General features: G+C 40.7%; 1 protein-coding gene across 4 annotated transcripts in view; it reads left to right on the forward strand.

The window, feature by feature from the left end:
- Positions 1-1167: 1167 nt before the first annotated feature.
- Positions 1168-12016, forward strand: part of PHF20L1 (PHD finger protein 20 like 1) — a 59409-nt gene continuing 48560 nt past the window's right edge. For all 4 annotated transcript variants that reach the window (XM_033512457.1, XM_033512458.1, XM_015618068.2 and 1 more), the window contains exons 1-5: positions 1168-1259; positions 2282-2387; positions 9536-9707; positions 9853-9937; positions 10706-10794. In XM_033512457.1, the coding sequence (XP_033368348.1) occupies positions 2305-2387; positions 9536-9707; positions 9853-9937; positions 10706-10794 (429 nt within the window). In that variant the 5' untranslated portion in view covers positions 1168-1259; positions 2282-2304. The remainder of the gene's footprint in view (positions 1260-2281; positions 2388-9535; positions 9708-9852; positions 9938-10705; positions 10795-12016) is intronic.

The raw sequence follows: 12016 nt of genomic DNA on the forward strand, positions 1-12016 counted from the left end.
GCAAGAAAAAAAACAAACCACCAGACGCAAAGACAGGCCACTGTGAGGCTGCTGCCTGGCTGGGGCTGTCCTACGGCCACCAGCCACAGTTGTGGCACCTCCAGGACCATCTCAGTGATTGCCCTGAGTCTTTTTCTCCATCTCACATAATCACAGTGTCACAGAACTGGTCAGCTTGGAAGGGACAGCAGTGGGTCATCTGGTTCAACGTCCCTGCTTAAGCAGGGTCATTCTAGAACACATTGCACAGGATTGTGCCAACTTGAATTAGTGGAGACTCCACACCCTCTTAAGGCAGTATTTCAGCACACAGTCACTGCACACTGAAGTTCTTCCTATTCAGCTGAAACTTCCTGTGTATCAGTTTCTGCCCATTCCCTCTTGTCCTAGTACTCGGCACCACCGAGCAGAGCCTGGTCCATCCTCTTGACACCCTCCCTTCAGGTAGCCCTGGATCAGGTCTCCCCTCAGCTGCCTCTTCTGGGGCTGAACCCCCTCAGCCTTTCCCCATACGAGAAATGCTTCAGCCCCTTAATTAAACACCTTCCTTTCCCTCCACTGGACAACTCCCTCCGCTCATCCTGTTTCTGTGCCGGAGGCTGGCTGTGTGAGCCGGCGGCGGGGACGGCGGTGAGGCCAAGGCGATGAGGCCGTGTCAGTGTCCCCTTGTCAGTGTCCCCTTGCCGGTGTCCCCTTGCCGGTGTCCCCGCTCAGGCTGCGTCGATGTCTCCGTGTCAGTGTCCCCGCTCAGGCTGTGGCTGTGTCCCTAACGCTGTGTCCCCACTAGGGCTGTGTTGTCCCCGGACCGGCGTCCCTGTGCCGGTGTCCCTAGCGCTGTGTCTCTGTGCTGGTGTCCCCAGCCCGGTGTCCCTGTGCTGGTGTCCCCAGCCCGGTGTCCCCGTGCCGGTGTCCCTATCGCTGTCCCCAGCCCGGTGTCCCCATGTCGCTGTCCCCAGCCCGGTGTCCCCTGTCCCCATGTCGGTGTCCCTGTGCTGGTGTCCCTGTGCTGGTGTCCCCAGCCCGGTGTCCCCGTGCCCCTGTCCCCATGTCGGTGTCCCTGTGCCGGTGTCGCCGTCCCCATCCCGGGGCCGCCGCTCTTTGTCTCGCTCGCCCCCGCCCCTGCGCAGTCACGTGCCGGGGGCGGGGCGCGTCGCGCGGCGGTGACGCGCGCGGGGCGCGGGCAGGATGGGGCGGTGAGGGGCGGCCGTGCCGGACAGCCCGCGGCAGCCGCGCCGGGCCCCGAGCGAGCCGAGCGGGCGGTAAGGGCCGGCAGCGCGGGGGCGGCGAGGAGGGAATGCGGAGGGAGCGCGGGCCACGGGGCTCCGGCGCCCTTCGCACGGCGATCGGGCCTGGCGGGGCGGCGCCCGCGGCTCTGCTCGCGCCGGGCCCCGCCCGCAGCCGGGGGTCCGGCGGGGCCTCCCCCGGGTGTGCCGAGCGCCGAGTCCCCGCCGGGCCGCGGCCCTCTCGCTCCGAGCCCGGCTGGGCTGCGCCCTTTGTGTCTCCGCGCTCCCGGCGCTTCCAGGGGATCCCCGCTGGAGAACGGGGGCCGGGTGTCGCTCCCCCCGCAGTGCGGGGCAGCGAGGCTCCGACCCCGCATCCCGGCACTCCCGCTCGGCGAGTGGGCTTGGGGTGGTAACAGGGAGCGCCGCAGAAAGTCGCGGTGATAGCGACAGTAGTTGCACAGAGAGGGTTTTTTGTTTTGCTTTTTTTTTTTAATAGTGGCTGAGCTACAAAATAAAATTAGAAGCCAGTTGTGACTGCAACTCAGTGCTATGAGTGCGACTCCAGAGTGCATGGAAAGACTCAAGATGGGTTTTTTGTTTATTTTTTGTTTGTGCTAATTTCATCTTACTTGTCCTTTAGGCCATGTTTATCTGTTCTTGATAAGGTAAGTTTTTATTGGTTTGCCTTTTCTACACCCGAGGAAAGCACACATGTTGTCTGTAGGTAAATTAAAATTTTGCTTAAAAAGAATGTGAAGGAATTACAGTCTAGTATAGTTCCAGAGATGAGCACTATAGTTTTTTTCCCTTATTATTTTTTGTTGTTAAGGTTGATAACAGATTTTTTTCGAAGGGAACGAAATCTGAATAAAACTATGTATGAATGTTTTTTGATGCCTTTTTTTGGGCCCTGACTGTATTTCTGTAAGCTAAGCCGTTAACAACAGAGTCAGGATCAAAATTTTGCTTCTTTTCACCCTCTGGAATATGTTTGCTGTCAGTGACATATTTTAAACAACATAATGTGTTTTAATGCAACTTTTTTCCTTCCTTCAAAGGTGGTGAAAAAGACAATATCAAGATGAGTAAAAAGCCTCCAAATCGTCCTGGAATCACATTTGAGATTGGTGCTCGTTTGGAGGCACTGGACTATTTACAAAAATGGTATGGAAGACTTTGTGTGGTATTTGCTGTGAACATAATTATTTTGTGTAGTTTGTGTGCTTTGATAAGTGATTATTAAAATCGGTGCACCACATGTTGACAGTTTCCACATGTGAACTTTATGAATTTTCACCAAAGTCCGCTAAAACTGTTAGCTTTTAGGAAAATATTCTCTCTTCATAAATTGAGCTGAACTTTTCTATGGGTTTGTGTTTATTTGCTTTTAGTGGCTTGTGCAGCTGTAATAAGCAAAGAGCCTTTCTGGAGTAGTGTGGAATTCAGTGTCATGGCCGAGGTGATCGGTGTGTCAATGAGGCAAACTTCATGATCAAAGACTTCTTTTGTTTTCATTTGAAGGCATGCAGGGGGAGTTGTTTTGTATTCAGTTGTCACACTTGACAGGTTCACAAAACTGATTTTAAAAAAAAACAACAACACATCCTGGGTTGGAGTTCATGGGATACGTAAGGTACAGTTGTGTTTGTGTTAAACAGCTGGAGGAATGAAGTGCTTAAAAGTGTGACTCTGCAACCACCTAGATGTATTGTGAATTCAAAGACTATGAAATGGAAATTGTGGGCACAGGGACTATGCTGCACAGCATGTGTATTGTGAAAGGAGCTGTTCTGGCGAAATAAATTGTTAGTAAAAATTTTATTAAAGCAAGTGGGCTAATTTGTTGATGTGTACTGACTATGCTAGTTGAGTTTGAAAACTCCCTGGTTTTGTTAAAGTAGGTGGCAGAAGTAGTTAATACTTCTACCTAGAAGTTTTTTCTTAGCTGTTGTCTGTTTTATTAGGGCTAGGAAATGTAGAGGTGTGTACCTGCTTTTCTGTTGCATTCCTGGAGACCTCAGCATGTTCCTGTAAATATCTGGTCCTGTTAACTCCAAATTATGTGAGAGAGAAGTCTGTGTAGTGTTGACATGTCTGCTCCAGTATTTATGTGCTCTGTATAAAAAGTTGGGTCAAACTTTATTTGTAGAGCTTTGATTTTAATTACAGGAAGAGTGTTTTCTTAATGAATTGACTCTAAAGGACTCAATTTATAGAACTGTTCTTGTTCTTACCTGTTGCTGTAGACTGGGTTTTCAGCATACTGATTCTGTAACTGAATGGCAGACTAAGGAAAACATCCAAAATAGAACAATAAAACTTTTTATAGCATCTTCTGTGACTAGAGATAGTTGGTTAATGTAATCAGGTAACAAAAATTAATATGTAAAAATAGTTTAATTATATCAAAAGAATCACTTTGAATGTCCAGTGTATAGTTTGTGTCAGACCTACCCACCCTTTTCTCTTGGAAGGGTTGCATGTCAGTGCTGGAGTTCTTGTCTAGGTTTGGATTCTCAGGCATGGCCATGTCACAAGCTCTACAGCTGAGTTGCTGGGTGTTTTCAGAAAGAATAGAATTTATCCTGAACTTTCCAGGAACTGATTTATCATCTGTATCACCAGGAAAACCCAGGTCAAGTTTAAATGCATGTAAACCTTTGTGGTACCATATACAGAAGAAAGTTAATATCAAAATTTAGCAGTTGCAGCAACAATGAAAACAAGACTGTATTTCAAATGAACTTGTAATACAGAATGAACTAATAATACAAAACCAAATACCTTGTGACCGAAAATCTACTGTTGTGCTATTATTAGGGTGTCAAGGGTTGCAGTGACAGTCTATAGGATTTTTTTTAGTTGGCTTTCTGTTGCATAAGAGGGTGGTGGATGTTTTTAAAATTCTTTCTATATATAATCTATATGCATTCTTCTCATTTGCATGCAGAAATACATACTTCAAAGAAAATAAACTTGCTGAACTTACATGAAATCTCTATTATTTTTTAACAAAAGCCAAATTGAAGAGCATTGGTATTGCTTAGCTCAGTCTTTCTGCAAGTGACAAATTGAGAACGCTTACTGAAAAATAGCCTTTAAAAGGATTTTAATTTTTTTTCTCCATTTTCCTGAAAGCTTGCTGTCATCTAATAATCATAACTAGTTAAATAATTAAGAAAGGCTTCTAGAAGATGTAAGAAAAAATACAGTAAAGTATGTTTTTGTTTATGTTTTGTTTATTTTGCGGGTCTTAAATTTTCAACTGTGGTATTTGCTGCAATTGAATTTCATGTTTCATTTATGTTCTTTAAACCTTGGAGAAGTCATCTGTGTTCTTTGTCTACTTATTGCTTTAAAGCCCTGTGGTTTTAAATGAAGTTTTTGCAGACAGTGTTTGGATCACTGGTGTCATTTGTCATGTACCATGACAGAGTAGAAGGTAGCCTGGTCAAACTGGTCAGGAGAGACAGGCTGTCAATGAGCTTGTTTATTTTTGTTTTATTGTGGAGGTAACTGCAATTGCTGCTTTATCAAGCACAGCAGTTACGCTGTTGCAGGGGATCATCTTGCATAAAGAATTTGTACCACTTGTTCTGTTGAAATTTGCTAAAGCAAACCATCAACTGCAGCTCTAATCAAAACTGATATCATCATCTGTCATCAGATAATAAATGGGGTTCAAAATTGTAAAAGAGAAAATTATGGAGTATGTGAGATGATCAGGGGCTGGAGTGTATGACCTATGAAGAGAGAGTGAAGAAATTACTTCTTTAGCTTGGAGAAGGCTTCAGAGATCCCACTGTCAACCTTCCAATACCTACAGGGTATTGTACATCAACAAGACTTAGTCAAACAGGCACAAACTGAGATGAGAGATTCAGACGAAGTTCAGAGAGAATCAATCTTTTTCCTCTTGGGACAGTCAAGCAGTGGATCAGGTTGCCTGAAGAGTTTGTGGGGTCTCCAGCATGGGAGTTTTTCAAGACTGGGATGGATAAAACACTTGAAAACCTGGCCTGTTGCCATAGCTGACCCTACTTTGAGTGGGAGGTTGGACTAGAGGCTTTCTGAGGTTGCTTTCAGTTTGAATTCCCCTGTGATCTCATTGAAAAACTGATACATGTGCATACACCCTCTTCTGCCTCTTGCTGACACATCAAATGAGAAAGCAGTAGAGCTGCACATACCTGCAAGTGCTTGTCTGGGTTTAAGACAGTTCTTGAGCTGTCAGCTTCCACAAGTAGGACACTGTCCCTGCAAAGCTGATGTACTTAAAGATGCATCTCTTCATTTTTTGATGCTTTTGTATTTTTATTTTTTTTGGTTCTAGCTCTCTTGGTTGTCCTGTAAGCAGCAGACACTGATTTGAAAAAAAACTACTGTTTTTCTGAGACCACAGTCTTTATTAATTTGCTCAAACTAAAGTCTTAGGTAATGAAGCACAGATGGATGGCCCTTCTTTCCCAAATGGAAACAGCCCTCTAAAAGAGGTTACTTTTCAGAACAATGTTACTTCCTCTTAGTATATTTGATTATCTGGATGGATTTCCCCCCCTCCCAATATGTAGGAAGCCTTTTCCCTGAAAGACTTTGAGAAATCTTACTTAGTACAGTCCTTGGTTTGGATTTCAGTTGAGTGGGTCACCTGGCAGGTGTTTGAAAGGGAGGTGAGGACTCTGCTTTATATTTAATGCAATATATGTATAAGAAATGTGGGGGGACCTAGAAATAAGTGTTTGCAGATTTTGCAGACACTAGAACACTATTTGTGAGAGTTAGTACAGAGGGTATTTGGTTTTACATCCTCTATGAGGTAGAAGGAAACACTTTCTAAACCAGTGGTGCAAAGACAAGAAGTATGAGTGTGTTTGTAGAATTTGTAGGTGCAAGGTTGGGCAAATTTACTAATGTTTTTGTGTTCTTTTTTTACAGTTTGAAATGCCTATTTTCCCATTTCACAGGGCAGTTCACCACTTTTTGGTCTCTTATTTTTTTCCACATCATGCCTTTAACCTTTCAGAAGTGCTGTCTGTGTGGCTATTAATGTGTGTTGAGTGCATTGGAAAAAATATTTGGTGTGTGTGTTTTGTTTTTTTTTTTTTTACACTGTCAAGAAGTGAAGTGGGAAGTTCTCAATTATTTTTTATTGTGTAAATATTAGAACTCTGTTGTTGCCTGACCAGGGCTTTATAGTATAAGTTTTAAAGCCATATAGAATTGTAGGGTTTTCAAAAAAAAGTGCATAATTCCAATGGGTTGGAATCACCAAGATTGGAACCTGAGAATGGAGGGCATGCAATGTGTAAACTGGGCAGATAAATTCAGCTAACAGCAGTTCTCTTGTTCTCTCTTTGAAAAACAACCCCCTTGAAATTTGGATGTAACTTCATTTTTGATTACTTCATGTTCTTTCCAGCACTATTTTGAAAAAGCACACCCAAAATTTGCAGAATATTGATTCTTCCCATAAAAGAAACTCCTTGATTATTGAATTTCAATGTGCTGGTCTGTTTGAGGTGTTTTGTTTTGTTTTGTTTTTTGTGAAATGTGAAGACTTTCCCCTCGAGTTTTAGAGTGTGTTTTTCTGATCTGTGCTGTTGAAGTGCTGGTTCTATATCAGTTTCATTGTGATGACTTAGTGTGGCTTACCTGCAGGGGGAATAAACCTGACTGCAAAGTGGTCTTGGCCTTAGATATTATTATTCTTTGGTACTGTAAAGAATGATACTTGTATTCCGTTTTGCAGTATTTCTTCGAATGCCTTGAACTTCTAACTCTGTGATAGAAGGAACTTCCACATTAAATTTCTGAAGTGTGTGAGATGTAATATTCTTCATATTAATCTTTTTAGTTCATGAAATTGATTCTTTTCAGTAAAGATACAAAATTACCAAAAAGATCTTTCTGTGCAGGGGATAATTTGTAAGTTCCGCAATACCTATGTTCTGCTCTTGTCCACTGTGGGATCAAAGTTGTGAAATATTACTGTTTGTACATATTTGTGGCACAATGTGTGGCTAAATTTAGTAGATATTGAGGATAATAGTTTGTTGCTAAATACAGAATTGTGTTTGGGTTGCCTAATAACTAGTTGCATATGTCTGGGCGGTTTCATCTCTAAGGACATATCATGGACTTTTAGAAAGATTTTGATAGCAGAAATTATATTTATCAAAGAGAAATTAGTCTAGAGATACCTTGAGCTTCATGTCTTATCTAAAGTGATCTCTAATGAGAATTAATGTTTTGCACATCTTCTTTCGTTAACTGATGCTAACTTTTTCTCTTGATTTTGTATAGATATATATTAATGTCTTGATTCTTGGCCTGCTGAATCGTCTTTATAATTTTTAATATTTGTCTCTAAACTGTGCTCTGCATTTTGCATACCCCACTTACATGGTTTGCTCTGTCCAGGTCAGTGCTGTGTTCTCCCAGTTTATCCCTTCTGTTGTCTCTCACACAGTGCTTGGGGTGGTGTCTTTACTGCTGCTGACCACAGAAAGCTCCTGGCCCTAAGAAGGGAACTGCTGTAGGGATGTGCCATAGTGGTTGGAGATGTATAGTAAAAGAATTCTCTTTCAGCTGCCTGGCCCTGAATTTTGTAAAACAACCACAGTTTTGCATCACTGGTGTCTGGCATGTGATAAACCTAAAACTTCTACCTGTACTGGGAAAGGGCATCGCCATTCTTGGCTTCCATTTCGTTGCTGCAGCACAAGCTCTCATTTCTGATTGCTGCAAAATGAACTTTCTCCCCCATTGCTTTTCTAGTGTTTTTCCTTCTCTTCCTCTGTTAAATACCTTGTATCGTCCTTCTACTTGTAACTCCCATAGGTTACATTGTTTCTCACACGTTTGCTGTAGTAACAGTAACTTTACTTTTTCCTCTGCTTTTCCTGCTTTTTCTGATGCTTAGTGTCAAGTTCTAAGTCTGAAACTGAACACTCTGGGAGATGAAAAAAATTAGAAATTTTCATAAAAAATTTCTAAGTGTAGCTGCATATGGACTTAAAAAGAAAGTATAATCAGAAGCAGGGCTTAGGAAAACCATCTCATAGCTGACTTATTTTCTTGAAGCCTTGCTCAAAGTTAAACCAGAATGTTGCTGCTTGGATACAGGTTTGACCCATAAGTTTTACATTCTGCTTTAATGCAGTAGATCATCAGCTTCACCATTCCTATTAGGTTGTTTTTGTCAGTCTACTTTAGAGGGGGAAGAGAGGCTGATCTTATTTCTTTGAAACACTTGAAAAAGTATCTTGAAAAAGATTTGTTGTGGAGTGGCAAAATAAAGTTTTCCGTTTTAGACTAAGACTTTGTGGGCTTTTTTTGGAAGTTCAGCAAGAAAAAGCCGGGGTCTTAAAGAATGGGTATAAAAATATTTAGCATTTCTGAAATATATAAACTAGAGAAATGTAACAAAAGCTTGAATTGTCTCTGAATTCTGATGTGACAGTGAAATGTGCCTGCAGTAGTAACCTAGAAAATCAGAGAGATTTTCTTAATCAGCAGCTCCTTAGATATTTAAATGTTGGGAAGCTGTATATATCACTGCAGTTGAAGAAGTAGGACAGGAGAAAAGAAGGAGCAAATTGAGAGAGACATCTTTTGTTTTAATGTGCAGGTCCAGTTACTAAGAAAGAAGGAAAGCCTGTACTTCCTGATAACTTTATTTTAGTCAGAACATAGTCTTAGAGATTCCTTTAAGAGCACAATCAATATTTTGGAGAGATTATATTTAAAATTGATCATGTTGACAGGTTCCCTATATACATCAGTTGCTTTTCTTTCTGAAGAATTTGCAGTAGGATTGGAAATTGGTCACCCCAGCTCTGCTCTTTAACTATTGGTCCACAGTAGTATTTGGTTTGAAAAACAGGTTGTGAAAGTTAAAGATGGATGTCCTTTTCCTGTGGTCTTTCTTTTCTGTACACATGTTGTTAACTTTAGAGCAGCCCTAATATAAATGCTGGTAAAAAAAAATAAAAATCAGTGATGTAATTAACTTTCTTTTTTTTTTTTCTTTTTTTTTTTTTCCTTAGGAGATTCTATGCACTTTTGAATCTATTTCAATACTTCTGTGAAGGGCAGAAGGAGTTGAATTCTGCCTGATTCCAATTTTCACTCTTGTGTATAGATTCTTGAACTAAATGTTATCCAATCAATTCAGTTACTTAGCCTTTTTCAGACCTGGAGATTTTTCAGTACAAAGTGTTAGTACAACTTTCTGGAAGTTTGTAGGCACTATTATATCTAAACCAAGAAACAAACCTTTGTGACTTAGCGGTTCATGTTTAACACTCCAGGTATCCATCTCGAATTGAGAAGATAGATTATGAAGAGGGGAAGATGTTGGTGCATTTTGAACGCTGGAGCCATCGCTACGATGAGTGGATTTACTGGGACAGCAACAGGTTGCGACCTTTGGAGCGACCAGCATTAAGGAAAGAGGGGCTGAAAGATGATGAAGAATTTGTTGTAAGTGGCACAAATATTTTGTCTTAGACTTTTGTAAACTGCTTTACTTTTTTTCTTCATTAAATCTCTCTAACACATAATTCTTAATATTTTTGTCAAAAATTGAAATTATATAAGTATTAATTACTAAATTTGTTTAAAATAGGATTTTAAACCTGGAGAAGAAGTCTTAGCTCGTTGGACAGACTGTCGGTATTACCCTGCAAAGATTGAAGCAATTAATAAAGAGGGTATGTATTGCAGTGGTCCATTGGTAAGATCTGATTGAAAATGCTGTGGTGTGGATTTAGTCTGCTTAAAAAAGTAATATGACTATAAAGTTTTCCTCCCTGCTCTAATATTAAGTGAAAATGTTTTTATATATCAACTTTAGTAAAAAGTTTGTTTTTTATCTCTATCAAATTTGAAAACTGTTTGAAACTTCTCCTAGAAGACAAAATGCTTTTTTACTGTTTTTACTGTTTCACTGATCAGAAGTTCCTGTGCACAGCCTTAGGACTGTTTTAAACTATTGTTGATTTGAGTTAATGTTATATTTAAATTTTCATAATTAATTCTCTTTATTGAAGAAAAAAAATGGAAATAGGAAGATAAAAGAACACAGATTAAATACATCACAGTGGTGATATTCCTAATGAACATAAGAAGTCAACATTTTACTGTAGTCTAGAGCAAATGAGGATTTGGGTGTAAGTTGAACTGTTTCCCTAGTGTGACATCTTAAATATTATGTAACTATTTCAGTGAGTTATGAGCAGAAGTGACTCAATAGCTTAAACATACTTGAAATTGTCCATCTGGACAAAGAGTAACAGTATTAAAGCAGGGTTTCCTTGGTGTCAATTATGCATGTTTTTTTGTTCATCACTTGATCCTGACTAGTGGTAACACCTGGGTACTCTTGTCATACAAAATAACATGCAAAACATAAAGCTTTCATAGTAACAAGGTGTGTTTGTTTCTTAACTACTCATAGTGATTCCATCAATCATTTCTAGGAACATTCACAGTGCAATTCTATGATGGTGTCATTCGGTGTCTTAAAAGGATGCATATCAAGTCTATGCCAGAGGATGCAAAAGGGCAGGTAAGAATACTTGAAGCAGTTGCTTTGTTAGGTTTTGTGTAGTTGTTTGGGTTTTCATTGTTTTGTTTGTTGTTTTGTTTGTTTTTAATATCTTGAAGCAGTAGAAGTGTCTGGTAGCACAAGTAGATTTAGATTAGATTTTATTCTAGGCCCTGCACTGCCTTCCTTCACCAGTTTATGGATGATGCCTCAGAGTGTGCTGCTCCAGTGGCTTTGCCTCACTGAAATGTCTGCCTGCTGGACACTCCAATGCCAACTAACCTGTTCACAAAGCCTTGTCTTACAGGGTCTGCAAAACCAGGGGCATCCAATGACTTTACCCCCTCTGGTGTCCTTTCAGGAAAAAAAGCTTTAGCTTGTCAGCAGCCTGTGCTGCTGATTTTCTTTTTTTTAATTTTTATTTATTCCCCACCCTCTGCCTATGTCTTTTGTTTGCTATTATGAGAGCTTTTTGCCCAAGTGTTCTTATAAACATGACTTTGGGCTTTTCCCCTCTATATCAGAGCTTTAGGGCAATCAGACAGATAAGTATTTCCTGCCTCTTATAATGTCCAGTCGCTGTTAAAGAAGAGATGCTGAGTAGAAGCTGAGGGAGACTATGAAGTAGAGGACATGATTTAGTCACTAGACCTATCTTTACTTGTGAAAGGGAAACATTGAAAGTTCTTACATGCTTTCAGTGCAAGTGCCATTGCATTTATCTTGCATGGTAACTGTGTTTTCATATTTAATGAGAAATTATTCCACTGAAACTGTTTGAGACAAAATCCATGAAAACTGGTCTTTATTTGCTCTTAGTTTTCTTCAGAGTACTCCTAACTTTACAGACTTCAAATACTTCATAATTACCATTGTAGCTATCCGTATTGTGACCAGGGCAGATGGATAATTGAATTGGCTTGAAAGCATCTCCACATCCTGCCTTCCAGGGTAAAGGTAGCTGTATGGTAGGGTTGATCCTCTATGCAAGGGACACTGGAACTCAGTGCAGACATCACTGCATTATTTAAAAGATGTTTCCTGAAGGAGATTAAACTGAAATCTATAGTCACACTAACCCTGGCTTCTTGCTGCGGACTTACAGTAACTCTGTTGAACCAGTGTGTAGTACGGGTAATGTGATTGTGACCAAAAAGAAATAAGCCTTTTGTGGCAGTGGAAAGAGCTCCCTAATTCTGTCCTGTGCTTTTTTAGGGAGCAATGTTGTATCTAATCTTGAGTT

The sequence above is a fragment of the Parus major genome, chromosome 2 (assembly GCF_001522545.3).
Source record: "Parus major isolate Abel chromosome 2, Parus_major1.1, whole genome shotgun sequence".
Classification (NCBI taxonomy): domain Eukaryota; kingdom Metazoa; phylum Chordata; class Aves; order Passeriformes; family Paridae; genus Parus; species Parus major.